The sequence below is a fragment of the Ailuropoda melanoleuca genome, chromosome 3 (genome assembly GCF_002007445.2).
Source record: "Ailuropoda melanoleuca isolate Jingjing chromosome 3, ASM200744v2, whole genome shotgun sequence".
Lineage (NCBI taxonomy): Eukaryota > Metazoa > Chordata > Mammalia > Carnivora > Ursidae > Ailuropoda > Ailuropoda melanoleuca.
This window is the reverse complement of record NC_048220.1, coordinates 27,385,137-27,410,832: the sequence shown is the minus strand read 5'-3', so window position 1 is coordinate 27,410,832 and position 25,696 is coordinate 27,385,137. Positions and strand designations below refer to the sequence as shown.

The following is a 25,696-nucleotide window of genomic DNA, read 5'->3' as shown; positions in this document are numbered from 1 at the left end:
AACCTAGAGTCTCCTTGCAGGCTCCAGTCTAGTATGCTGCTCTTGGCTGAGTGTACACCTGTCAGTTGCAGGCTGATGACTCCTGGCAGGCTGGGATTTGGTTGGTGGCATCTTGCAGAGCCCCCTGACCCTACCTGCTGTCACAAATCCTGTTGTATCCCCTTTGTACACATGCTTGAATATCTTGTGATACACCACTCTTAAGAAGAGCAAATACCAGATGGGAGCAGTGTCTCTCTTGGGTTTGTGTGTGTGTGTGTGTGTGTGTGTGTGTGTGTGTGTGTGTATTTTTAAATACACTAAAAAATAAACTGTGGCCTGGTTTGGCTATTTTCCATGCTCAGAATGTGTTTGTCATGTTCTTTTTTTTTTTTTTTTTTTTAAAGGTTTTTTTTTTTTTTTCGACAAGAGATAGAGACAGCCAGCGAGAGGGGGAACACAAGCAGGGGGAGTGGGAGAGGAAGAAGCAGGCTCATAGCGGAAGAGCCTGATGTGGGGCTCGATCCCATAACGCTGGGATCACGCCCTGAGCCGAAGGCAAACGCTTAACAGCTGTGCCACCCAGGCGCCCCAGAATGTGTTTGTCATGTTCTTGATCCCCTATGGAGACCAGTGGAGCTATGAAAAGAAGCCACCTCATTAGGAGACTCTAGAAGGAAACTGGACTCTCCTGGCACTTCTTCCCCAGGGTATGGGCCCCTCCTTTTCTATAGCTTGCCAAGGCCAGGGCCTGGGAATAGCTCCCCCAGGCAGTGTGCTCTGTGCCAGTGTCCAAGGATTTTAAGGAATTTAATTAAGTAACTAATAGACTAGGAGATGTTTAAAGTGTGATTTTGTTGACATTAAACACTGTTGTTTAAATATCAGTTAATTAGTGCTTTTTAATATTGCTTCTTGAACTCAAGTTTGGTTACTGTAGTTGACGTAGATACTTGACAAACCCAAGTTCAGTGTGGAGGCGTGGGGCATAGTTGAGCATGGACTTGGAGGAGGAGAGGAAGAGAGAACACATAATTTACAGCTGCTGAAATAATTCAGCTGTTTCCCTTGCTGATTGCTCTCCTCCTCTGTGCTGCTGATGCAGCGAATTGTTAATGGGATGGGCTTTTGCTTTTCCAATCAGGGTTGGGATGAGGCCATTTTGATTGTTGGGAATAAACTCTGAGATTGGGAGGAACACTTGTAAGCTTGAATCTAATGCCACATTCCCCCTTTATCTCAGCACAGGATCTGTCTAACCTTTGGGGTGTGCTTTGTTATGATGAGGGCTGCATCCTCTTGGGTGAAAGCAGGCCCTGAACTTTGGAATGTTGTTCACTGGGTAATGAGGGAAAATGGGGAAGTGAGAATGTAGGGCTGGGCTTCAGTGTATAGGACTGCAGACAAACTGAGTTGCCCACGGAGAAGACAGCTCTAGGGAGTGGTTGGTGAGTGCCTGCAAGGTCTCCCTGCCTGAAAGATCTGCTCTGCACATCTGTGTGGGTAGATGTCAGTATTCTGGATGAAGGTGTTCATCTGCTCACCTGTTCATCTCTCCACCTACTCTTTCATTTATTTAGTTATCAGCCCTACTTTTGTTGAGTGCTTGCTGTGACCTAGACCTTGGACTAGCTAGGGATGGAGGAGTGGATGAGGAAGGAGTCTTTGCCCTCAGGGAGTTCCTATTTACTGTACAGTTTGGTGGGTCTTAGGACAGCTGCCCAGAGAATTATGGGAGTACATGGAGGACCAGCAAAACATGACAAATCAAACCCAGCAGGATATAAAAATGACCATCAGACTGAATTGGGCTTATCCCATGTATGCAAAGGGGGTTTCACATTAGGAGAGCTTCACACAAAGTTTGCTATAATAATAGGCTAAAGGGAGAAAACAGTGTGATCGTCTTAGTAGATGTAAAAACACACATGGTAAAATATAACACCCATTCATGATAAAAACAGCTGTTTAGAAATAGAAGGGGGCTTCTTTACCTTGACCAAAGATACTTACCAGGAAAAGTACAGAAAACATCATTTTTGCTTCTTAAATTTTTAGAAGAGACAGTAGTGCAATGAATGTACCCATGTGCCCATTGTTCAGTTTTGTCAGTTACCAACTTGTGAGTAGTCTTAAATTCTTTTTCAGTGTGGTAAAATATATATACCATGAAATTTGGCATTTTAACCATTTTTAAGTGTATAATTCAGCAGCTTTAATTACATTCACGGTGTCGTACAACCATTACCACTATCTACTTCTTTTTTTTTTTTTTTAAAGATTTTATTTATTTATTTGACAGAGACAGCCAGAGAAACCATTTTTAAGTGTATAATTCAGCAGCTTTAATTACATTCACGGTGTCGTACAACCATTACCACTATGCTCGATCCCATAACGCCGGGATCACGCCCTGAGCCGAAGGCAGACGCTTAACCGCTGTGCCACCCGGGCGCCCCACCACTATCTACTTCTAAAACTTTTATCATCCCAGATAGAAGCTCTGAACCCATAAAGTAATAACTTCCCATTTCCTATCTCCTCCCTGCAGCCCCGGTGACCTCTGAGTTACTTTCATGTCTGAATTTGCCTATTGTAGATACTTCATATTAGTGGAATTACACAATATTTGTCCTTTTGTGTTTGGCTTATTTCACTTAGCATAATTTTTAACATTCATCTGTATTGTAGCATGCTTCAGAACTTCATTCCATTGTATGACTGGAGAATCCATTGTATGTATATACCACATTAAAAAAAATCCATTAAAAAATCTGTTCATCTCTTGGTGAGTACTTAGGTTGTTTCCACCTTTGGGCAACAGTGACATGCAAGTATCTTTTTGAGTCCCTGTTTTCAGGTATTTGGGTATATACCTAGGAGTGGAATTGCTGGGTCATAGAAATCTCTGTGTAGCTTTTTTTTTTTTTTAAGATTTTTTATTTATTTGACAGAGACATAGAGAGGGAACACAAGCAGGGGGAGTGGGAGAAGGAGAAGCAGGCTTCCCGCTGAGCAGGAAGCGTGATGTGGAGCTCGATCCCAGGACCCTGGGATCATGACCTGAGCTGAAGGCAGCTGCTTAAGCACTGAGCCACACAGGCACCCCTCTGTGTAGCTTTTTGAAAAACTGCCAGTTTTCCACGGTCGCTGCACCATTTTACATGCCCTCTGGCAATGTACCAGTTTTCCACATCTTTGCCAGCAGTTGTTTTCCTTTTTTTTTTTTTTTTTTTTTGTTATTGTCATCCTAATAAGTGTCAGATGGTATTTCATTGTGGCTTTGATTTGCTTATTGGTTATGGTCACTGAAGCACCGTTTCATGTGCTTATTGGCCATTTGTGTATCTTCTTTGGAGAAATAACTTCTTTGTATATTTCCTTTGCCAATTTTTAATTGGGTTGCTTGTCTTTTTGTTTTTGAGTTGTAGGAGCTGTTTATATATTGTGGAAATTAAACCCTTGTCAGATATGTGATTTGCAAATATTTGCTCCCATTCCGTGGGTTTTCTTTTCATTTTGTTGCTAGTGTTGGGGCACAAAAATTTTAAAAATTTGATGGAATCCAATTTGTATGTTTTTCTTTTATTGCCTGTGGTTTTAGTGTCATATTTAAGAAGCTTTTGCCCAATCTGGGATCATAAAGCTTTGCTCTTATGTTTTCTTCTAAGAGTTTTATAGTTTTACTATTAAATGTAGGGTTTTAATCCATTTTTAGTCAGTGGCACCCTTGTTAAAAATCATTGACTGTAGGTGGGAGAGTATATGCTTACCTTTATGTCAATACCATGCTGTTTTGATTATGTTAGTTTTGTCCTAAAGTTTTGAAGTCAGCATGTGTGAATCCTCCCAACTTGATTCTTCCTTTTAAAGATTCCATACGAATTTTAGTATGGGTTTTTTACATTTTCTTAAAAAATGCTGTTGGGATTTTGACAGAGATTGCATTGAGTCTGTAGATTGCTGTGGGTAGTATTGTCATTTTGACAATATTAGGTCTTCCAATCCACCCAGAATGGCTTTGCATTTATTTAGGTTGTCTTTAATTTTTTTAGCAGTGTTTGGTAGTTTTCAGTGTTAAGTTTTTTCCTTCGGTTAAAGTATTTCTTCTTTGGTTAAATTTTTCCCATTTATTTTTTTTTATGTTATTTTAAATGGAATTGTTTTCTTAATTTCCCTTTTGGAATCTCTTTTGCTGAAGTATAGAAATGCAACTGATTTTTGAGTATTGATTTTTGTCCCTGCAACTTTGCTGAGTTTGTTAGCTCCAACAGGTTTTTGTAGGTTCTCGACGTATAAGTTTATATCATCTGTGAATAGAGATAGTTTTGTTTCTTCCTTTCCAGTATTGATACCTTTTATTTTTCTTGCCTAATTGTTCTGGCTAGAACTTTCAGTATTAAGGTTGAATATAAATGATACAAGCAGGCATCTTACGTTTTTCCTAATCTTGGGAAAAATCTGCAACTTTTCATCATTGATATTAGCTGTGAGTTCTTCATACATGACCCTCTTCATATATGACCTTTATTTTGTTAAAGCTTTCCTTCTGGCTTATTGAGGATTTTTAGTGTGGAAGAATGTTGGATTTTCTTAAATGCTTCCTGGGTATCAATTGAGATGATCATGGTTTTTGGGTTTTTTCCCCCTTTATTCTATCAGCATGCAGTAAATGGATTAGTTGTTGAACCACCCTTTTATTCCTGGAATAAATACCACTCGACCATGTTATACAATCCTTTTTATTCTGCTCAATTAGCCTTGCTAGTATTCTTTTGAGGATCTTTGCATGTTATTCATATGGGATATTGGTCTGTAGTTTTCTTGTAGTGTCCTTGTCGTGCTTTGGTGTCACGATAATTCTGGACTCAGAGAATGAGTTCAGAAGTGTTCCTTTTTCTTGAGTTGTTTTGTTTTGTTTTAAATATTTGGAAGGATTAGTATACTGCTACCTTTCTTAACAGTCACTTTACTGGCTAGTAGACCCTGGGCTGTGTGGCATGATGGTACTTATTTGAAACTCTGGTTTTGAAGCTGGGCCAGATTATCTTTTACATACTTTTTTGTCTTAACACCTCCATCTTGGCCCCCTGTCTAGTGAGCCATTCATACTGATGATGCACACTGGCAGGTACCCTGGCAAACAGGGTCAAGTTGATAAGTTGGACTTTAAGATTGCAGCTTTGCCCTTGTACTCCTTCTTTGAGCTGATGGGTGGATGGTCTGTTCTTGAGCTTGCCAAACAAGAGCAAGGCCTCTGAGCCATCCCAAGGACCAGATTAAATCAACAGACAAGGGAGTGGGTTCTATGTTGAAAATAATAATAATTTTTTAAAAGATTTGTTGATTTGAGAGAGAGAGAATGCATGCATGCGTGCATGCACACACAGAAGTGGGGGGAGGGGTAGAGGGAGAGAATTTTCAAGCTGGGTGCCAGGCTCAATCTCACGACTGGTGAGATCATGACCTGAGCTGAAACTGAGAGTCAGACGGTTAACCAACTGAGCCACCCAGACACCCTGAAAATAATATTTATTTTAAATGTTTTCTCACATAGCTAATGTTTCAGGAAGAAAGACTCCATTGAGCATAGCTTCCCATAATTCTAATTCCGTATCTGATCTTAGAGGTGGTCACACATACTGTTTTTCAAAGTAGAAATTCATATACATGTGCTGTTATGTTCTGCTTCTGCTCAAAAATATGTACCTGTTTTCATGTATCATCACTGTCCATATGTTCACCTATTTTAAACATTTTTTCACCTGTTTTAATGACAACACTCTTTTCCATTGTGCTGTTCCAGATGACCCCCCCTGCCTTTTTGGAAAGATTTTATTTATTAGAGAGCGCACATGTGTACTAGCATAGGGAAGGGCAGGGGGAGAGGGACGAGTGACTCCTCACTGAGCAGGGAGCTGGATGCGGGGCTCTCTCCTAGGACCCTGAGATCATGACTTGAGCCCCAGTCAGGTGCCTAACCAACTGAGGCTCCTCAGATGACCCCTTTAAAAGTTTTTGTTTTTTTAAAGAATTTATTTATTTGAGAGGGAGAGAGAGCACAAGTGAGAGCACAAGAGCAGGGGAAGGAGACGCAGACTCCCGTTTGAGCAGGGAGCCCAATATGGGGCCGGATCCCAGGATGCTGGGATCACGACCTGAGCCAAAGGCAGCTGCCTAACCGAGCCACCTGGGTGCCCCCAGATGACCCCTTTTTAGATTGTTGATTTTATTCAATCAACAGATACTTTTGAGTGCCAGACACAGTGTTGGGCAGTGAGGATACAGCAGTGGACAATTGTCCCTACCCTAATGGAGCTCCCAATCTGGTGGGTTCTAGTTGCTACAGGCCCATGAAATGGAATTTCATTGGCCATGTAACAGCCTTAAAGAGGATGATGAGGTTGTGTAGTCTCTAGCCCCGGCTCCTGTCGTTGCCTTCTAAAAAGCAAGTGAGGCCTTGGCAGGACAGTGGCATTTCTGCTCGTGAAGCCCAGGATGGGGAGCCCTGGGACCATGGCAGAGTCGACTCTGAAATGGGGCTGTCGCAGCAGGGAACTGCTGTTTCCTAGGCAATACTCTGCTTAATATTTTTAGTGCGTGGTCACGGCAGAACTAAATGTGGTTTCTGATCCCAAATTGGTAATAAATGTAGACATATTTAGAGTCAGAAACAATGCATTTAAAATCCTCTGCTCCTTAATGATCTTGCCAAGTGCTGACTTTAGGTTTCTTTGTTTCTTGGCTACCTACCCAGCCTCCCACCATCTCTTGGAGAAGGCACCCGGATTTTCTTTGGGTGTTAGGTGGGATTGTGAAAGCCGTGAGTTATGGCTCCCTGAGCTGTGTTGAGAGGCATCTGATTTTTGTGTTTCTGCCCACGTATGTAAATGTGTACATTTAAAAATTCATCCCTCTTTCAAATTTTTGAGGATCTGGGATTATAAATAGTCTTGGACTCTAAGGCATGTTAAAAATAAAATATGATGTTTCAGTTGCTGATGTACCTGGAAGACATAGTCAATGCCAACATGGTAGTAGCGAGTTTCATACTTGGTGACCTGTCCTCATGCTGCACTAATTGTTTCTGCAAGTTAATGCTGTTTTCTTGGGGCTCCTGGATTAGTTTGAGGAAGAACCTAATTGTTCCTCCTCTCATCATTTCAAAGTTGTAATTTGTGTCTCAAGTTGCCTAGAACAGTATCCATTTTCTTGTGCCATATTTCTTAAGAGGGCTTTGTTTTTGATGATTGTACCATCTGAAACTCGTTTGTGGGAGGCCATGTTACCCACTAATCGTGAACGGGACATTAACTACCTGAGGACAGTGATGGTATCTTTTGTATGTTCTGTTCTATATAGTTTGGTGCTCAGTGTGTTCTGGAGACTGAGGCTAATGGTAAAATATCTTTGTGAGGTACCTGTTTCTAGAGTGTGAATGCTGAATGCTTATAATTCAAAGTGCCAGAGTGGCTGGCTAGCACAGAATAAGGGTTGATGTACTTATAGATTTGCAGATGGTCCATTTGGAGCTATGGACTGGAAGTCCTACCTTCTTATCATTGTTTCACTAAGAGGACCTGACCTTCTCTGGAAGCTTGAAGGCATCAGGGGAAAGGAAAGATGAACTCTGATTCTGCCCCAGGTTGTATGTGGATGAGTGTGTGAAAGTCCCTGGTATTTTTTGAGAGCAGGTGATAGAGAAAACCCATTGTGCTTACTGTCAGGAGTTCCATTTATTATTTTAAAGGAGAGGGAAGAAGGAGGACGTGGCGTCTTACTCTCTGGATGCTAGCTGACCCTATCTAGGGTGGTCCAAGCAGTCTAGGTCTGCTGAATTCACCCTGGCTGTTCCTGCCCTCCCTATTGCCCCCTTAGGGGTAGTAGAGTTTAGAGACAGGCCTGAGTCACCAGGAAGTGGCCATTCTTCCCCCCCCCCCAGATTTTATTTATTTATTTGACAGAGAGCACAAGCAAGGGGAGTGGCAGGCAGAGGGAGGGGGAGAAGCAGGCTCCATGCTTGATGTGGGGCTTGATCCCAGGACCCTGGGGTTATGACCTGAGCTGAAGGCAGATGCTTAACCAGCTGAGCCACTCAGGCGCCCCTGAAGTGGCCGCTCTCAGTCATTTCTTTAGTGGGCACTGATACAGAGCCAGCCAGCATTGCTGCATTCTGTGGAAATGCCTATGTAGCCCCCTAGAGTGTAGTCCAGATATTTAACCAGGCCTGTGGCTCAGGGAAACTGAGTTCGAAGGAGAGACTTGGCTGTCAGAACACAAGACAATTCTGTAAGAGAATGAAGCTCTCACTTCTTTTGTTTATCCTGTCCTTGGCTCAGAATTTTCTCCTGAATAGTTGCACTGTGCTGTATGCTTCATAACATCTCACTTAATACTGACAACCATTCTACAAAGTAAAGTAGTTATTATCAAGTCCTTTGGTAGATGAAGGAGTTGAAACCTGGAGAGGTTAAGCAGCTAGCCCAAAGTCCTGCAACTAGTCCAGGAGACCTGGGTTGAAATCCAGAGCCCACGTTCTTTTCATTACACCAGAGTGGAGATGGAGTAGAGTAGAGCATCTAGTACCCCTTGCTTTTATCAGGCACAGACCCATCACTCTTAGGACCTCATGCAGGGTCAGGGAGTAGGTCTCCTTGCCTACTCTTTGTTGGGAGCTTGTAATCTAGGGCCTAGGGGAAAGTACGCTGAGCTGGTCTGGGGTATTTCTCTAACTCACCTGGTCACTTACTGGTGTGCTTAGGCAAACAACATTCACCTTATTGAGCTCCATTTTCTTCTGCCATGAAGAGGTAATCCTGTCCTCAGTGTTCCCTGGATGGAGAGTAGGGATGTCATGATCACAAACTAGTTGGAAATGAGCTTGGATATCATCTTGGGCAATATATTTGCCCCTCCCCTCTGCTGAATTCTTGCCAGACAGTTGGGTATATATGGTGCTTGGGGTTGGAGAGCAATGGCTTTTGTCCTTCCTGTTGGGAACTGTACATAATGGGAGGTTAAGAGGTCAAGATGTACAGAGTGCCATTTGAATATAGGGTGTTCTTCCCCTTGAATGTCTGTGCCTCATTTGTGGGCTGGGCTGTGCCAAGGGCATTCATCAATCAAAACATGTGTGTGTGTGTGCGTGCGTGTGTGTGTGTGTGTGTGTGTGTGTGTGTGTGTGTGAGTGAGTGAGTGAGTGAAGCTTGGACATGGTAGAGGTGGGTCTTTCCACAAGAGGGCCCCAGTAGGCTCATTTAAAAATTTCTCTCCTGACACAAAATGTGTGCCTTTGTATTCACACTGTTGTAGAATAAGTAAAATGAGTCCAGTTTATGTAGCTGATTCACAGACCACTGGAAGGGCAGCATGGCCTGTGGAAAGACGATGGGTTCTGGGCCAATTGGCTTTGATTCTTGACTACCACTCTCTGGCTGCATGAACTTGGGCAAGTTATTTAACCTTTCTGAATTTCGGTCCCTTCATGGGCCGAATGAGGAGCATATTAGAGCCCTGTCAGAGAGTTGTTGAGAAGAGAGAATGAGCTTAGAACTTTGCTTGAAACATAGCAAGTGCTTTATAAACGTTGACTATAATTACTGTGAGACAGAATTTATTTTCCTGTGGGCGGCCCAGGTAGTGCATTTGAATCTTAGGGGATTTGGTGTCATTGGGATATTTCTGTCCATCCCATATTACAAAGTGCAAGGACTAAAGCTTCTGAGCAGTCTGAGGCATGGCTAAGAGCTCAGAGAAAGGGGAGTTGTGTCTAATGGGAGTTTGTTCTTGAAAGTTTGCTTCCCTGCCTCCTGCTTTTGCGGGTGTGACTGTGCCTGTCACTATCCCGAGGACATGTGTGTTGGAGGGGGTAGTTCTGCATCACCATAAGAACCTTTGTATGGCATTGGAGGATCCTTCTGTAGGACCTATCATTGGAGTCAATTTTTTCCTCTGTTATCATTAAGACTTGAGTGATAATATTGAAAAAATTGGATTTAGAGAAGTGGCCCCAAATCTCCAAACTTTAGTGGACCCACTCAAGCTTTCAGAGGATTCTACTTAAGTGCCTCGATTTCTTCTCATGTGTGCCCTCTTTTGCACGGCCCTCTGGCTGCCTCATGCCAAATCCTGTGGCTTTTTTCATCCTCATTCTGATTGATCTCTTGACATCGTTGCCTATAGCTTGATTTTCTCAGGGTTCTGTCCTCTCTTGACCTGTTTGATTCTGCACTATTGTTGTTGTTCCTTGTTTGATAGACTTGCTTGCTTTGCTTTCTTTTCCTAAACTTCAGCCATGACTTGAAGACTATTCTTGCTCATTGTTCCTTTCTCTTTGGGTTTCTCCCTAAGACAGGGACTCTATTCTTGTTGCTTTGGTTAGTAGCTGTGTGGTAATGGCACCAAAGTTCTGACCCTTCCCTAGCCTTTGCTACCTCTTTGTCTCTGATAGGTGTGAAGTTGCCGGAGGCTTCCTGGATCTACTGACAAGCTTTAGGCCTAACGGCATTGAACCCTGGTCATTCTTTTTTTTTTTTTTTTTTTTTTAAAGATTTTATTTATTTGTCAGAGAGAGAGAGAGAGCACGCACAAGCAGGGGGAGCAGCAGGCAGAAGGAGAAGCAGGCTTCCCGCTGAGCAAGGAGTCCGTTGTACTGGATCCCAGGGCCCTGGGATCATGACCTGAGCCAAAGGCAGACACTTAGCTGACTGAGTCACCCAGGCATCCCCTGGTTATTCTTTATGTAGTGAGTGAGTGCCTGCTGTGTCTTTTAGATCTTTAGCAGTCCTAATGAAGATTGAATCTTAAATTCCCTTCTAGCTTTCAGATTTATTGAAGGCTGTGGTTGAGTAGCATTGGTCTGGAGAGGGCCAGGGTGCTTTGTCCCGTGTGCTTTTCTCTTGTTTTTGCTTGTCACTTGGTTTCTTTTAGTTGGAGCCACTGTCTTTTGTCTGTGAGATTGTAGTTTTTTGCTAATATGCTTAGCTACCTTCTTGAAGATCTGTTTTCTTCCCTACTGGAATAGGGATGGGATCGGTCATGTCCCTCACCTTTTGGAGTACAGAGTATTGAGACGGGGTCAGGAATGCTTCCTTCCTATTTCACCCATCCCATGTTGCTCTAGTCGCTGCTGGTCTTCTGGAGTCCTTCTTGGCTCCATGTGCTGTCTGGTGGGGCCAGTACCTGTCCTTACATTGCCACTGGAAAGGGCTCTCTTGGGCTCTCTTTTGAAGGCTGCATGAATGGATTTTGGCTTTGCAGCTTTCTGTTGAGGCAGAAGCTTAGGTCTCTTGTGAACCTTCTTCCTCCAACAGCCTCCTCTAATCACTTTCCTTCTTGGGTGCCTTGGATCTTTTGAAAGCAGTCTCCATTTCCTCAGCCCTAGGCATGACTTCAATACTGGGGACAGATATTGTCGCCATTACACAAATGGTCAGTGGTTAAAGATGTTCCCTGTCCAGCCTCCCAGCCAGGGAGGAAGGAAGGGATTGGAAGCCGCTTTTCTTCTGCTGTCCAAAGGCTCTTTGGATTTAATTGCTGTTTACCTCCTGACTTTCTGTTTAGTTTCTGTCTTGGGGGGAAAGAGCCTGTTTGCCTGACTGTTCAGACTGACTTCTCTTGTCCTTTAAAGTTTTCTTTAAAAATCCATTTCTTTTCCTAAGCCTTTGCACATTGTTTTCTCTTGTCAGGGCTGTCCTTTCAGTGTCCTTTTTTGCATTGTTTCTTCAGCTTCATATTTGCTCAAATTAGGCAGCGAGTTTCTGTTTGTGTAGAGGTGAGTGACTGTGTGTGTGTGTGTGTGTGTGTGTGTGTGTGTATGAGTTTGTGCAGCCCATAAATAGTAATGAATATGTGTCTGTAGGAAGAGCTCATCCTTTAACCTTCAGTCTGGAAAGCAGAAGGTTGTTTCACAGCTGTTCCTGCAGCCGGCAGCTCTGCACGATGGTGGCCTGGCTCTCTGGACACTCGTATGCTGGGAAGAGCACTGAGTGCACCGGGTCTGCCTATGGGCTCAGCAGAAAACTGGCTTTCGCCTCTCCATTTTCAGCTGGCGGGGGCGGGGGGGTTTGGTTTGTCCTATAACATTTGTTTCCTTTACTTCCTGGGAGTAGATAATCAACAAAAGGCTTTGGTCCTAAAGTTTGAGGTCAGCTAAAGAATGTGTTGATCCCGCAGAAGGCAGAGCTCTGGAGAATGGTTCCAGGGTGCCTGGCCTGGCCCTGATGGCCTGTGGGTCTAAGAGGTAGTCACCATCCCTACTCTAATGATAAGTAGGTGCCAGATGCTTTATTAAGCACTTCCCATTTATTTATTTAATTCTCCCTAACACTCTTTAATTGGGAGCTGTTATTATGCCCATTTTATGGGTGGAGAAACTGAAGCCTAGTACAGTTTTGTTCGAGATCACAGAGCTAAGAATTGGCCTTAGGTCCTTCTGGCTCTAAATTCATGTACTATACTTTCCATCCAATATTTTTTATCTCTTTGCTTCAGTTTCCTTCTTTTAAGATGGAATGGAAGTGGAAATTCTTGTCCTTTGATTTCTAGATTTGGGGAAACAAATACATGGACATACACTGTGGGTTAAGAATGTGAGTATTTTCTGAGGTGGAGTTCACAGTGCTCCCAGATCAGTTGCTGAGGTGGTTCTGTCTGCCCAGGACACTTGTTACCTTTTCCTTTTCTTCCTGTGCTCTGGCCCTGAGACGAGAGCAGCCACTGTTCATGGGGCCAGCCAGCCATGTAAGAAGCTTCCAGAGATCCAGCAGTCCCACTTTGCCTTTCTCTGTTGGCTCTTTGCCATCTTCATCACATTCTTTGTTTTTCTGCCTTGAGAGAAGATAAAAGTTACGGGATAATTTTTTATTTTTTATTTTTTTTAAATCCAGGGCCTAGTCCTCTCCCCCAGTTCTGTCTGAATGGGAGAGAGGACATGAGGCACCAAGAGAGGCAAGGGCTGGTGAGTCCAAAGGCCTCCTTCCACCCATGCCCCAAGCATATGCTCTGGTGAGCCGTACAATACAGTAAGTTGGAAATACAGATTGCTGAGAGCATCCAACCTCTATTTAAGTAAAGGTGCAGCCTACAGATGGCCAGTTTTGATAGCAAAAAATGGGCATTTCAAGTCCTTATTATCTTTTTGTCCCAAAGCCCAAGGATACCTGAGGAAAGAGTGACTGTTTAGAACATTGAAATATGTTTCCTTTCCCAGACTTAGTGGTGGTGGTTTAAGTCAGAAGACCGTAAATGTAAAGATGTTGCTCTGTGCTCCAGTGAGAGCGAAGGATGATGGGAAGATTTGTTCTATAGTGTGGGCAGGGGCAGGTGATCAGGCAAATCCAGGGTTAGTGGGGCAAGTAGGGTTTGGGAAGCTTTGGGAAGGGCACTAACCTCAGGCTGAGTGTGCCAGTTATGCCTCAAAGAGATGCCATGACTTTGGCCTCACTTACGTTGTTGTAATGAGGTTTTCTTTTGCTGCCGCTGTTGCTGCCTAAGGTGCTGGTTGTGCTGTGGGCCGTCCTGGTAAAACATAGCTGTGTGCCACTTCCCCTTTCCCTCTTTCCACCTCCCTCCCTCTTTGAGCATAAAACCCAGGGAAAACTGTGCCTGCATGTTCTCCACCTGCTGCTACTTGAATAAGGCCCAAGCCCAGGTTGACATGGCTGCAGGCCAGGCCTTAGCAGAACGCAGGACACCAGTCCCCATGCCTGTGTGTTGCACTTGCTCTTAGGGTACCCCTGCAAAGCCTGGGAAACTGTCTCATTCCTTTCTCCCAGCCTCTTTTCTCCTAGCTCTGTCCCCTGGTACCTCCTCCTGCAACATGTTCTCTGTGTTTCATGGAGAAATATATGGAGGCAATAAATAGGTCAGGTGTGCAGTCCATGTGGAATTATTGGGGGGAGAAGAAGGATCTATTTGCGAATTGATCGCTCATCCTTAGTATTGGCATAAAAAGCTTCTGAGGGCATCAGTGTGTGTGCAGGAGACGGAGGCGGCTGGGAGCCCCGTGGGAGCTGCCATTTCTCTCGCCCCCACTCTGCTTCCCACTCCGGGAGGTGGGGAAGCTGCCACGTGTGTGTCAGCTGACCCCAACCTCTTTTGCCTCAGTCTCTTCTGTATTTTCTCCTCCTGCTCATTTGTCTTCTTTGCCCTTGACTAATTCATTCTATCTCTTCCTCCTCAACTTTTTCCCCAGCATCAGTTCCAGTGTTTATCCCTGGCTGTGAGAAGGGTGTGTTTAACTGTGTGTGTGTCCATTCGTGTACACATGAACACTCTTCATGCAGGGAAGGGAAATCTGTGGCTTTGGGGATAGTCTTTGTTTTCTTTTAAGGCATGTTTCCCGATAATGCTCCCTGCCCCTATTTTTGATTCTCCTTTTCCCCACAGCCAAGGCTGCAGATTATGAAAGGTATGGGGCATTATAGGAATCTCCAGGGAACATTGTGTTCTTGGGACCCATCTCTCTGGGCCTTTCCAGTCTTTTCACTCCTGATGTGGAAGCCTCTGCTCCTCACCCAGCCTGGTCCCCCGCCCCCAACACACCCAGGCATGGTCAGGCACCTGTCCAGAACCTAATGCTGTGTTGTGAACTCACTCCCTGTCTTTCAGTGTGATTGGTGCCCCAGGGAACCTGGTTGCTGGGGAAAGCTCATGTGGCACTCAGCCGTTCCATTTTGTCGACGAAAAAAGGGGAGAAGCTGGCAGAAAGCAAAGGCTTTTGCTGCTGGGTGAGTGTAGCAGCTATTTTTAGTGCCCAAGCCTTTGCTTTTCCATTTGGCTATGCTTTTTTAGCACAGTGCTGGTCCAGCAGGGCTGTTTTCCTTTATGGCTCCAGATGTCCTTAAGGAAAGTTTCCGTCTGCCTCTGAGAAGGTGCAGGCTGGGCAAGGGGGTAATAACTTGTGAGAATGGGTTCAGACAGGGCTTTGGGTCCCACTGCAGTCCTGTTACAGGACCAAATTCCTGAGATGGAATGCGGAGTATGGCAGGAATAGCAAAGAGAAAAGGTAAACACCATACTCTTTCAGAGATGTTCCCCTATAACAAACACAGTTAAGCGTCTGTTAACTGCCTCATAAGGTATATTAGGGCTGAGTGAACAAACAGAAACCTTTTATAAGGGTCTGGACCAATGCTGACATGTTCTGACTTTTTCTAAGTCTTCTTAAAAAATTTTAGCTTGTTTTGTTTTGTTTTTCTTTTTGCCCTTCTTTCCTAGATCATTTGCGAGTTTTTTTTTTTTTAAAGTACACGTTTCTCTTTATTTTTTTTACGCTTTTATTTAAATTCCAGTGTAGTATTAGTTTCAGGTATATAGTATATATAGTGATACAGCAATTTGGATTAAGTTCTCATGACTGCCACTCTAGTGTACTGACCAAAATTGTTTCACCAAGAAACCCATTAAGCAGTAACTCCCCTGGTAACCTGTAATCTACTTTCTGTCTCTCTGAATTTGCCTGTTGAAGAGAATTCATTTAAGTAGATTCATAACAATATCTTTTCTTTTGAGTCTAGCTTATTTCACTTGGCATATAATGGTTTCAAGATTGATTCATGTTGAAGCATATATCAGAATTTCATTCTTTTTATGACTGAATGATATTACATTGTATGTATATACAACATTTAAAAAACTCCATCTATTGATGTCTATTGAGATTGTTTCCACCTTTTGGCTCTTGTGAGTAATGCTGCTATGAACATTCACATGGAAGTATCTGTTTGAGTCACTGTTTTCCTATCTGTTGGGTGGAATAAATAAATACCTATGGGTGGAATTACTGGATCATAAGGTAATTCTGAGGTTTGCTTTTTGAGGCACTGCTAACCTTTGTCCCACAGTGTTTTACATTTCCACCAGCAATGTATAAGGGTTCCAGTTTGTCTGCATCCTTGTTAATCTAGGCTACTTTCCTTTTAAAAAAAAAATTACAGCCACCATAGTGGATATGAAATAGTAAATCAGTGTGGCTTTGATTTGCATTTCCTTCATAATTAATGATGTTGAGAATCTTTTGATGTCCCTATTGTCATTTGTATATCTTCTTTAGAGAAATGTTTGTTCAAGTCCTTTGCATGTTTTCAATTTAGGTCGCTTTTTTTTGTTGTTGTTGAATTGTTGCAGTTGTTGATATAATCTGTTTATTAAACCCTTTCAGATAGGTGACCATTTTATTGGTTGTCTTTTCACTCTTTGAGAATGTCCTTTGAGGCACAAAAGTTTTTAAATATCAATGGAGTTCAGTATAATTATTATTTTTTTTAAATCACTTGTGGTTTTGGTATCCGTTTAAGAAATTACTGTCAAATCTAAGGTTATGAAGATTTTCTATATGTTTTCTTCTAAAAGTTTAGCTCTTTAATTTAGGTCTTTGTTCTATTTTGAGTTAAGTTTTGTAAGTGGTATAAGGGAAGAGTCTATTTCATCTATTGCATGTGGCTGTTTACTTGTCTCAGAACAGTTTGTTGAAGAGACTCCCCCCCCCCCATGGAGTGGTATTGGCACCCTTGTTGAAAATAAGGTGACCATACATGATTATTTCTGGGTCCTCAATTCTAATCCATTGGTCTTTATGTCTGTCCTTATGGCTGTACCACACTGTTGTGATAACTGTAGCTTTGTAGTAAGTTTTGAAATCAGGAAATATGAGTCTTCCAACTTTGTTCTTTTTTTTTTTCAGGATCTTTTTGGCCGTTCTCTGTCCCTTGAAATTCCATATGTAGTTTAAGATGGGTTTCTCCATTTCTGTAACAGCATTGGTGTTCTGATAGAGATTGCATTGAATCTGCATATTGCTTTGGGTAGTATTGTCATCTTAACAGTATTAAGTCTCTGATCCATGAACATGGGATATCCTTTTATCCTTTTGCTTTAATTTTCACAGCTACTAGGGCCTGTGCTTTAGGTCCTCCCCTTGCCTCCAAAAATTGGTCGTTTGAAAAGTGGTGTGTTAGGCTTTGTGGCTTGGGAATATTGAACTTCGCTGGTTGATGGGATACTGATGGCATCTCTCTTTAGTGAACATAGTTTAGAAGTGAATGATTATGAAGGCTTATGAGGATTTGCGCTCAGTGTGTTCACGCACAAATAAATTGGTTAGTTTCTTTCTCTCCCTGTCATAGCCAATACTACCCTGTACAGCCTGACAACAAGTTGATAATGATGAAGGAAGGAACCACAGCTGTTGTATCTCATGTAAGAGTCCTGCTTGGCTCTATGCTTCCAACCAAGGCATATCTGCCCATGAGTGGCTGAACTCCTTATGGGAGATGAAGGCTTCCTTTAGATCTTATCCTGTGGTAGAAGACCTTTGATAACTTCTATGCAGAAAATGTCTGTTATCCATTGAACAAATGACATCTTGGGAATCACAGTGTTGGGGGATCAGGCACCAGCTTCCTGTTGACCTTCTGTTTTCTTTTTTTACATTCCTCAGGTCTATAACTATGGCTCCCCAGGGCCTGCCCCCTTCTAGGATGGCTCTTCTGGAAATGCTGCTTGGGCTACTGATGGCTTCCTGCTTCACCTTCTGCCTCAGTCATCAGAACCCGGTAAATATCTTAGCACAAATAGAAGAATCCTGTAAGGTCCAAGAAAGCCTCCATGCCACTGAGTCTTCTGTGGGAGTAGAGTGAGCTTTTATTTTTCTTGCAGGAATGTGCTGAATCAAGGAGTATGGGCACTTCTCCCCTTGCCTCCTCCCCCCACCTCCCCTCCACTCCCCTGGCCTCTGTTTTAAGTTCATAGCATAGTTTCCCTTTGGAGAAAATATGATGATGATGATGATACAATAATAATAATAATAATGATGATGAGTTTACCATGTACCAAGTGGTTTATTAAGTTCTTTATGTGTATTCTCATTTAATCTGCTAAACAACCCTACAAAATACAAAACTACAGTTATTATCCTCATTTTGAGAAGGATCCTAAGGCTCAGAGACATTAAGTAACTTGGCCGGGATTATTCAGCCAGTTTGTGGCAGAATTGGGAAGGTCAGGATTCTCCCCAAGAGTTGGTTGCCTGTGTATTGAGCACCAAGTAAGACTCTGCTTCTTCCTTTACTCCTGTGTTCCTTGTGCTTTCTCCGTCTGTGTCTGTCTCTGTCTCTCTGTTCTCTTTCCTTCTGTCCTTTTCTCCCTGTTCTTTCCAGGCCTCTCTTCATTAACCTAGACCTGACTGCTCAGGTTTTCTGTCACTGCCACAGGCAGGAGTAGAATGACTGAGAAGTCTCTGAGTTTGGCCTGGCTGTAGCGCGTCAAGGCTCCTGGCCCTAGCAACAGCCTGCCCTTGACCAGCTCCCAGTGCTCCCTCTTTCCTCTCCCCTGAGAAGCCTTGACTGTCATCTTTCTGACAGTTTCGCCCTCCCCTGGCCACCTTCCCCAACCCCAGGGGCTCCTACTAAATGTTGGGTAAGTGCTGCAGGCTTTGGAGCAGGAGGGCCTTGAAGTGCAAATGACAATTGTGATGAATTTAATAACAATCCAGCTCAGCTGAGGTTCACCTCTGGCTCATGGCAAGCTTCCACCTTCTCTCTAAAGTCATTTGTTGTCTCTCTGCCTTTCTCTTCACTTTGTGGGGCAAAAGAGAAGGTGCAGTTAGGAGTCATGAATTCTTTTGAGCTTTTAATGTTCTCTAAGATGGTACTGGTGCTGGGGTTTATTGTTTTTTGTTTGTTTTTTTTGTTTGGGTTTTTGTTTTGTTTTGTTTTGTTTTGTTTTGTTTTGCCTTTTCCTCAAGGATAATGAGGATGAGATCCCATTGGCCCCTGAGGGTGGGACTGGTCACAGCATGAGTTAGGGGCTGTCCTTGGCATAGCCTCTGCCGGAAAAGCACACAAGTGTCTAGAGGGATCAGGGCTCTGTCCGCCCCCCCCCCCCCCCCCCCCCCTCCANCAACTCAGGATCCGGTGCTCCCCATCATGAGCTTTAGTAGATGCACAATTAACAAAAACGTGCTGATGAATTTGCTTAAGGACTGTGTGTTAGTAAGTCCCTTTTGGATAATAGTCCAACCAAATAGATGAGCTTTCAGAGCCATAATTATTCTGGCCCATTTATATTAGCTCTATTGAGTCTAGTCTCAGAAAAATGTTAATACTGACTTTCATCAACAGAAGCTACTTTTATCCTTATGTCTGTTTCTAAGCTGTATCCATTTGTCATAATCTTTCATCATGTGCTAAGCACAAGTAGGAGTTGAAGCATCTTTTCTCTCATACCATAAAAATTGCTGCCCTGTTGGCATTTAAAATCCAAATTACACAGCCAGCCACCTTCACAACAGTGAAAATGGGTGGTGGGGGAGGTGGGGGTGGTTATGATCCTTTCTTCAAAGCCTGGAGTCCAAGTAAGAGATCCTGGTGGCCTGGAATTGTCCTCCCCAAGGTCATTTGTGCAGGTAATGGCCACCCAGGAAAGGTTGTTTGTGTGTATCAGGGTAGGATGTGGAGCCAGCCACCTTTTCTGGCTTCTGTTGTCCTACCTCTCTGGAATGCCACAGCTTAGGAGCAGTGTGGCTGCTGAAGGGGTGTGGTTGTGTGGTATCCTGGGCTTCAAGAAGGTAAGCAATGTGGAAGGTAGTGGAACCAGTGGAAGGAGCACAGACCCTTGGTAAGTTACCTTTTGCCACCTATGTTGGTGATTTGGCCATTTCTTTTTTTTTATTATTTTTTTAATTTTTTTTTAAAGATTTTATTTATTTATTCGACAGATAGAGACAGCCAGCGAGAGAGGGAACACAAGCAGGGGGAGTGGGAGAGGAAGAAGCAGGCTCATAGCGGAGGAGCCTGATGTGGGGCTCGATCCCATAACGCCGGGATCACGCCCTGAGCCGAAGGCAGACGCTTAACTGCTGTGCCACCCAGGCGCCCCAAAATAAAGTTTTTTTTGTTTTTTTTTTTTTTTCCAGTAGGCTTCACACTGGGCAAACTCACTCAAGCCAGGGGCTTGAACTCAAAACCCTGAGATCAAGACCTGAGCTGAGATCAAGAGTCAGATGCTCAACTGACTGAGCCACTCAGGTGCCCCCTGGCCATTTCTGAGCTTTGTTTCCTTATGCAGAAAGTAGGATTGATACCTCTCTGTTAAGATTTCAGTGTAGGGGACGGCTGTGTGGCTCAGTCATTAAGTGTCTGCCTTCGGCTCAGGGCGTGATCCCAGTGTTCTGGGATCGAGCCCCACATCAGGGTCCTCTGCTGGGAGCCTACTTCTTCCTCTCCCACTCCCCCTGCTTGTCTCTCTCTCACTGGCTGTCTCTCTCACTGGCTGTCTCTGTGTCAAATAAATAAATAAAATCTTAAAAAAAAAAAAAGATTTCAGTGTAGATGAAATGTGATTACATATATAGAGCACCTAGCATTGGGACTGGCAGAGTATGGTCAATAAATGTCAGTGGTTATTTTTAGTAAGGGGGTGGCCGCTTTTATGGTTTAATGTAGGGCTCTGTCTGGTAGGGGTCCTGTTCCAGAATGTTGCCCTGGCAGTCTGTCTCTGTCACAGCGTCTGTCAACTCATCCTCCTGGATCTTGAAGGGTTTGGTCTTTAAGAATCTCTTATTCAGATACAAGTGCAAGGAAGTGAGACATGGTAAGCTGTTGTCAGCTAACACCTTAGCTGGAATGTCTTGCCAGTCAGTTGAGAAGAAATTGGTATTTGGCGTGATGGTGGCAGGGAAAAGAGAGTGCTGAGGTTTCAGCATGGAATGGAGCCCCGAGAAGCCAGCAGAGAGGGCACAAGATGTGGCCTAGAGTTGACCAAGGGCTGGCTGCCTTTTGTCACCTCTTGGTCTTTATCTCCTGTTCAGGACAGTGCCCGAGCACAGAGAGGCTAGTCTTGCTTGTCCTTTCTCTGGGACTGTGGTTTTTTACTTGGTCCATGAAAGTCGTCCCTTTTCCCTGGGAGGGGGGATGTGCTGGTAGACCTGCTAAGGTGATCTCCCTGCCTCCCCCACCCATCCTCCATTCCCTTAGCACGCAGGGCACAGCCATTCGGACACATGACTAGGAACAGAAACACAGAAGGGAGTTAAAAATTCCTGCATGGGCTTTGGAGCCAGCCGGCCTGACTTAAATCTCTGCTCTGCTTTTCTCAGCGGTGTGATTTTTGCACAGACCCAGAACCTGTCCTCACCTGTAAAATGGGAATGAAAGTGTGTGCTTCACAGATGAAACTTGGATGAATTATGAGGCATGGAAGGCACTTTATAGCCTGGAGCTATGGATGGTAGCTGCTCTTACCATTACAGCCTCATCTTGGTGATCTGCTTTTTCTCAAATCCTTTTCTGGAATGCCCATTTTGAACTGACGGATGCCCTCGGTGCTTGTCAGATGTGATTTGGGCAAACAGTCCAAAGTCACTCAGAGTTAGATTTGGTGAATAGGGTGAGCTGATCAGAGGAGCACCAATTTTGTATCACCCGCACTAAAGATAGATTTGTACTGTAAAATAATGGCAGATCGTGTGTGTGTGTGTGTGTGTGTGTGTGTGTGTGTGTGTGTGTGTGTGTGTAGCTTAAAATCTGGTTCAGAGGTGACACCAAGCGGAAGCTCAAAAAACATTTATAGCAGTGGTGGGATTATTAGCTCCTCTAGGGCTTGAGGCATGTGGCTCAGTGTTTAATCAGTCTCCTTCTTGAATTTACTCTATTAACCTTAAGAGAAATCTAGAAAAAGAGGCTTTCCTAGCCTCTAGTCAAGAGAATGAACACGGGCCCAGCCTAGAGTTTGAAGGGCTTTCTGCCATGTTTTCATCATCACTATTCCTGTTGCCTCTTTCTGCTTCTCTTATTGATGAGAATTTGGTTGCTTGCTTATAGCCACACCTGCTAGAAGTTACCTGGCTAATAGACTAAAGTAAGAGCTGCAGTTTAAATCTTAGAGTTGTTTAGTTTGGCTCTTAGTTTTCTAAAATAAGACAAGTTGATGTAAAAATCTGTTTCTCTGTTTTCTCTTTTTCATGGCAGTGGTGGTCCAGCTGAGTAGCAGCTGTGTTCCTTAGGGCAGGAGGGCTCCAGTTTTCATAGCACAAGCACTCCCCATTGTTGGACATCCGGCCCTCGTTGGCCCCTTGAGGCATTTGACCCACACACTTGGGAGGTAAATTTTATTAACATTCCCATAGTCCCACAGTCTAGCGTATGGCGCTTATGGCAGAGGCTAACCAACATGGATGGGCCCAGCATTACATAGGCTTTGGGTACTTTGTGGACAAGGTAGTCTATGTTCTGGAATGTGGGGCTACTCCCTGGGTTCTAGCAGGCGTGGCTACTTTGGGCTTGCCTCAGTCCAAGGCATCCAGAACATGTGCCTGCCTGTGGGAGAGGGTTGTTCCTTCATTCCTTTGTTCTTGGATGATGGTAAAGTAAGTCCTCTGCTGGGCATGGGAGTACGCTGGTGACAGAGACTGACACAGAGCCTGCTTTTAGGAAATTCAGCTTTTGGCCAATGTCTCCTGCCATTCCGCCTTTCTTTAAGTCCCACAAGCATGGCTGCTCTTCGGCGCCTACTTTTCTTTTGAACTCAGATCTGTGCAAACTCCGTGTTGAAGGGGTGCGAGAGGTTTGATGGGCCAGGCTGCTCAAGTGACTACCGCCGAAACCTGACCTGCCTGAGTCATGTCATAGTGTGTAGTCCCTATTGGATGTCACAGCACAGACTCATCCAACCTGGAACCTATGGTTGTCTTTACAAGTAGTAAGGGTAATGGCTACCATGTACCCAGGGCTAGTGGTTTACAAGGTGGTGCCTCATCTCATGTCTGAGCTAGATGTCGCTGTTACTTCCACTTCACAAATGTGAAAACAGGCTTAGAAAATTAAGTAACTTTCCAGGAGTCACAAGAAACTAGGATTTTAACTTTGGGGTATGTGATATGGAGCTTGAGTTCTTTTTTTTTTTTTTTAAGATTTTATTTATTTATTTGACAGAGACAGCCAGTGAGAGAGGGAACACAGGCAGGGGGAGTGGAAGAGGAAGAAGCAGGCTCCCAGCGGAGAAGCCTGATGTGGGGCTCGATCCCAGAACCCTGGGATCACGCCCTGAGCCGAAGGCAGATGCTTAACGACTGCGCCACCCAGGCGCCCCTGGAGCTTGAGTTCTTAACCACCACGCTTCAGTCTTTGCCTGTCATTTACTTGTGACATGATTTGAGGGCTTCTTCTTGTCCAAGATCTCTTCCTTACAGGTCCTTTAACAAGATTGGAAATCCTGTCATCTGAATTTCATGCCTTTATTTCTTGTTAAAATGTAAAAAGCCTTGGAGGGGCTTTACATTGTCATCACCATTAACTAAATGCCTTGCCCTTTCCTCTGACAGCTACTTAAGGGTCAGACCCACAAGTATCAGGTAGGTGGGGATACCTATCTGGAGCTGGGGTGCTGCTTGGAAGAAATACATTGCTACCTCCCATGCAAGGTTAGGATTGTTGGGAAACAAAAATAAGATGTATGTAAAGGTCCTAGCTCAGGTTTGGGTTCATAGGAATTCACGAAATATGCTCACTGTTACTAGGGGAAGACTCCTGAGGTGGAAAGGCTGAAATAACCTCCCAGTATGCTAGTGGGAGTTCCTCCTTGCTATCCCAGAGCTCTGGAACCCTCTGGTTAGTTTCCTGAGGCCCTACTGCTTTTATGCAAGAAAGGTTTAAAAATGGGACAGGAAGAATGGGAGGCCGGGAAGGAGCAAAATGAATAATACTTTGTATTTATCTTGCATCTCTGTTTCCTGAGCTCAGAGTGCTCCACAGACACCATCTCATTAATCCTCCTTGCTCTCCATGGGATGGAAGCAAACAGGTTTTAGGAATTGGTTTTCAGCTTTGGCTTCTTCCTCCCTCAGCCCAGCTGGACTCCCAGCTTCCCACTTGCAGCCCTTTCACCGTGGATTGTAATGTCCCAAGAGTTCATTTATGGCCTATAGACACCCTGGAGAGTGGCCAGGCCCTTACTGCGCCCTTCTGGACTGCGGAGGAATCAGTCGGGCCTCAGCTGGCAGCTTTTGTATGTCTGGGGTGGCCGTTTCAGGGCCTATTCTCCCATTCATATGGGTATTTTTTCATTTAAATATATCTTTTTTATTGTCAGAGCAAATAGGTGAGAGTTTCAAACGTCACACAGTATGGTAACATGGCAAGTAAAAGGCAAAAGGCTCTTACTGTCTCCTGCCAACCCCTCTCCCCAGGTTGTTCCCTTAACCCCCTTGAGATAGTAATGACCTCTGTGGAGTTTTTCCTTACTCATGTACACATAATACATGCTGTGTATTCATTTAACTGTATCACCTCACTCATACTGGTTCTGAGGCGAACCTTGTGAAGGGTGCAGACTAGGCTCAGGAGGGGAGGAGGATGGAGGAGAAGGGTATACCATCCAGGCCATGTTCTTTCTGTCTGCCTGGTTTGCCTAGCTGTGGTGGGTCATGACTGTTTTCCTTTCTCTAAAGGAGTTTGCGCTCACCAGCCCAGGGAAGAGCAGGACCAAAGAAGTGGAGAGAAAGGAAACCACAGCAGAAGAGGAGCTGGACTCCGAGATCCTGGAGGTGTTTCATCCGACGCATGAGTGGCAGGCCCTTCGGCCAGGTACCAAGCCCATCCCTCTCCCTGTGAAACACACTCTGAATTCTAAGTGCACGTGTCCTTCGTCCCCACAGGGCTGCTTTGAAAGAGCAGTCACTCTGGCCCACTGGAGGGGAACAGTGTGGTCCTTCCGGGTGATGACTGCTGCTACAGGGCTTAGGGACCTTCATTCTCCAGCAGAATAGAGACTGTGGCATGTGAGTGCCCTGAAAAGCGGGTGGTGGGTGGCCGAGCTTTCTGAGCAAGTGATTGCAAACTTTCTTTCCTTGTGCTTCTGAAACACAGGAGAGGCAGTGACATGTGCCTCACTCTGCAAATGCTATTTTAGGCTCTGCTGCTCGGCTCAATGCTGCTGAAATATTGTTCACGGGAGAGTACTGAGCACCGGTGCGGGGCAGGAGTGTTCTGTTGCTAAAGGAACCTGTGCCAAGAAACGGGCTGGTTCTGGCCTGGTTTCTAAATGGGGCATCCTCAGAAAGAGCAACTTTCTAGCCCTTTCATGAACCTGGGCCCATGGCTTAGAAAGTACCCAGCATTTGTGGAGAGTTTACCATATTCAGGTACTGTGTTAGGTGCTTCGTGTGCTTAATCTTGTTCAATTTTCATAACTGTAGGAACTCTGATTGTCTTAATTTTCCTATGAAAACACTGAGGCTCATTGACCTATGTCATTCAGCTGACGTGTCCTAGGTCATCGACCCACCTTCCTCCCCTTTGTCCCTCTAGTCCCAGCCTTGTTGACCGTAGCCCCACTACGGGGACACTTGAGTTTGTTCTCAGGAGTGGGCTGTTTATGCTCTCCTCTGTGGCAAGGTGGATGGCCAGCCCTGGCAGCTGCCACCATGGGGTTCGATCAGCTCCGAGCCAGTATTCATCACTGTGTCCTTGCTGTTCCCATTGTTGCTGTGCTGGCAGGGGCAGTGTTCACAGTGCCAGCTCACTTTCTGGTAGCAGTAGCACTCCCACTGGGCTTGCATACAGGTCGTTGGTGCCACTGAAGAGTGATGAAGCACCAAGGAAGTGAAGTAGGAGCCAAAAGCATGGGGTAGAGGGAGGTTTTAGGAACGGAGGTATGGGGTTCAGCAGATCTGACCTCTGGCTGTCCTCCCCCAGCTTCTCTGAGAACTGAACTCCCTGAG

At 44.5% G+C, this 25,696-nt stretch overlaps 1 protein-coding gene across 5 annotated transcripts in view; it reads left to right on the top strand.

Moving 5' to 3' along the window:
- The window catches only part of SIL1 (SIL1 nucleotide exchange factor), a 209,799-nt gene that overhangs the window by 33,225 nt on the left and 150,878 nt on the right, over nucleotides 1-25,696 (top strand). For 3 of the 5 annotated variants that reach the window (XM_034656087.1, XM_034656088.1, XM_034656086.1), the window contains 2 exons: nucleotides 17,420-17,534; nucleotides 24,425-24,560. In XM_034656087.1, coding sequence (XP_034511978.1) covers nucleotides 17,430-17,534; nucleotides 24,425-24,560 — 241 coding nt within the window. In that variant the 5' untranslated portion in view covers nucleotides 17,420-17,429. Of the gene's footprint in view, nucleotides 1-14,589; nucleotides 14,709-17,419; nucleotides 17,535-24,424; nucleotides 24,561-25,696 lie in introns of all 5 variants that reach the window. The other 2 variants (XM_034656085.1, XM_019795885.2) reach the window with 1 other exon arrangement.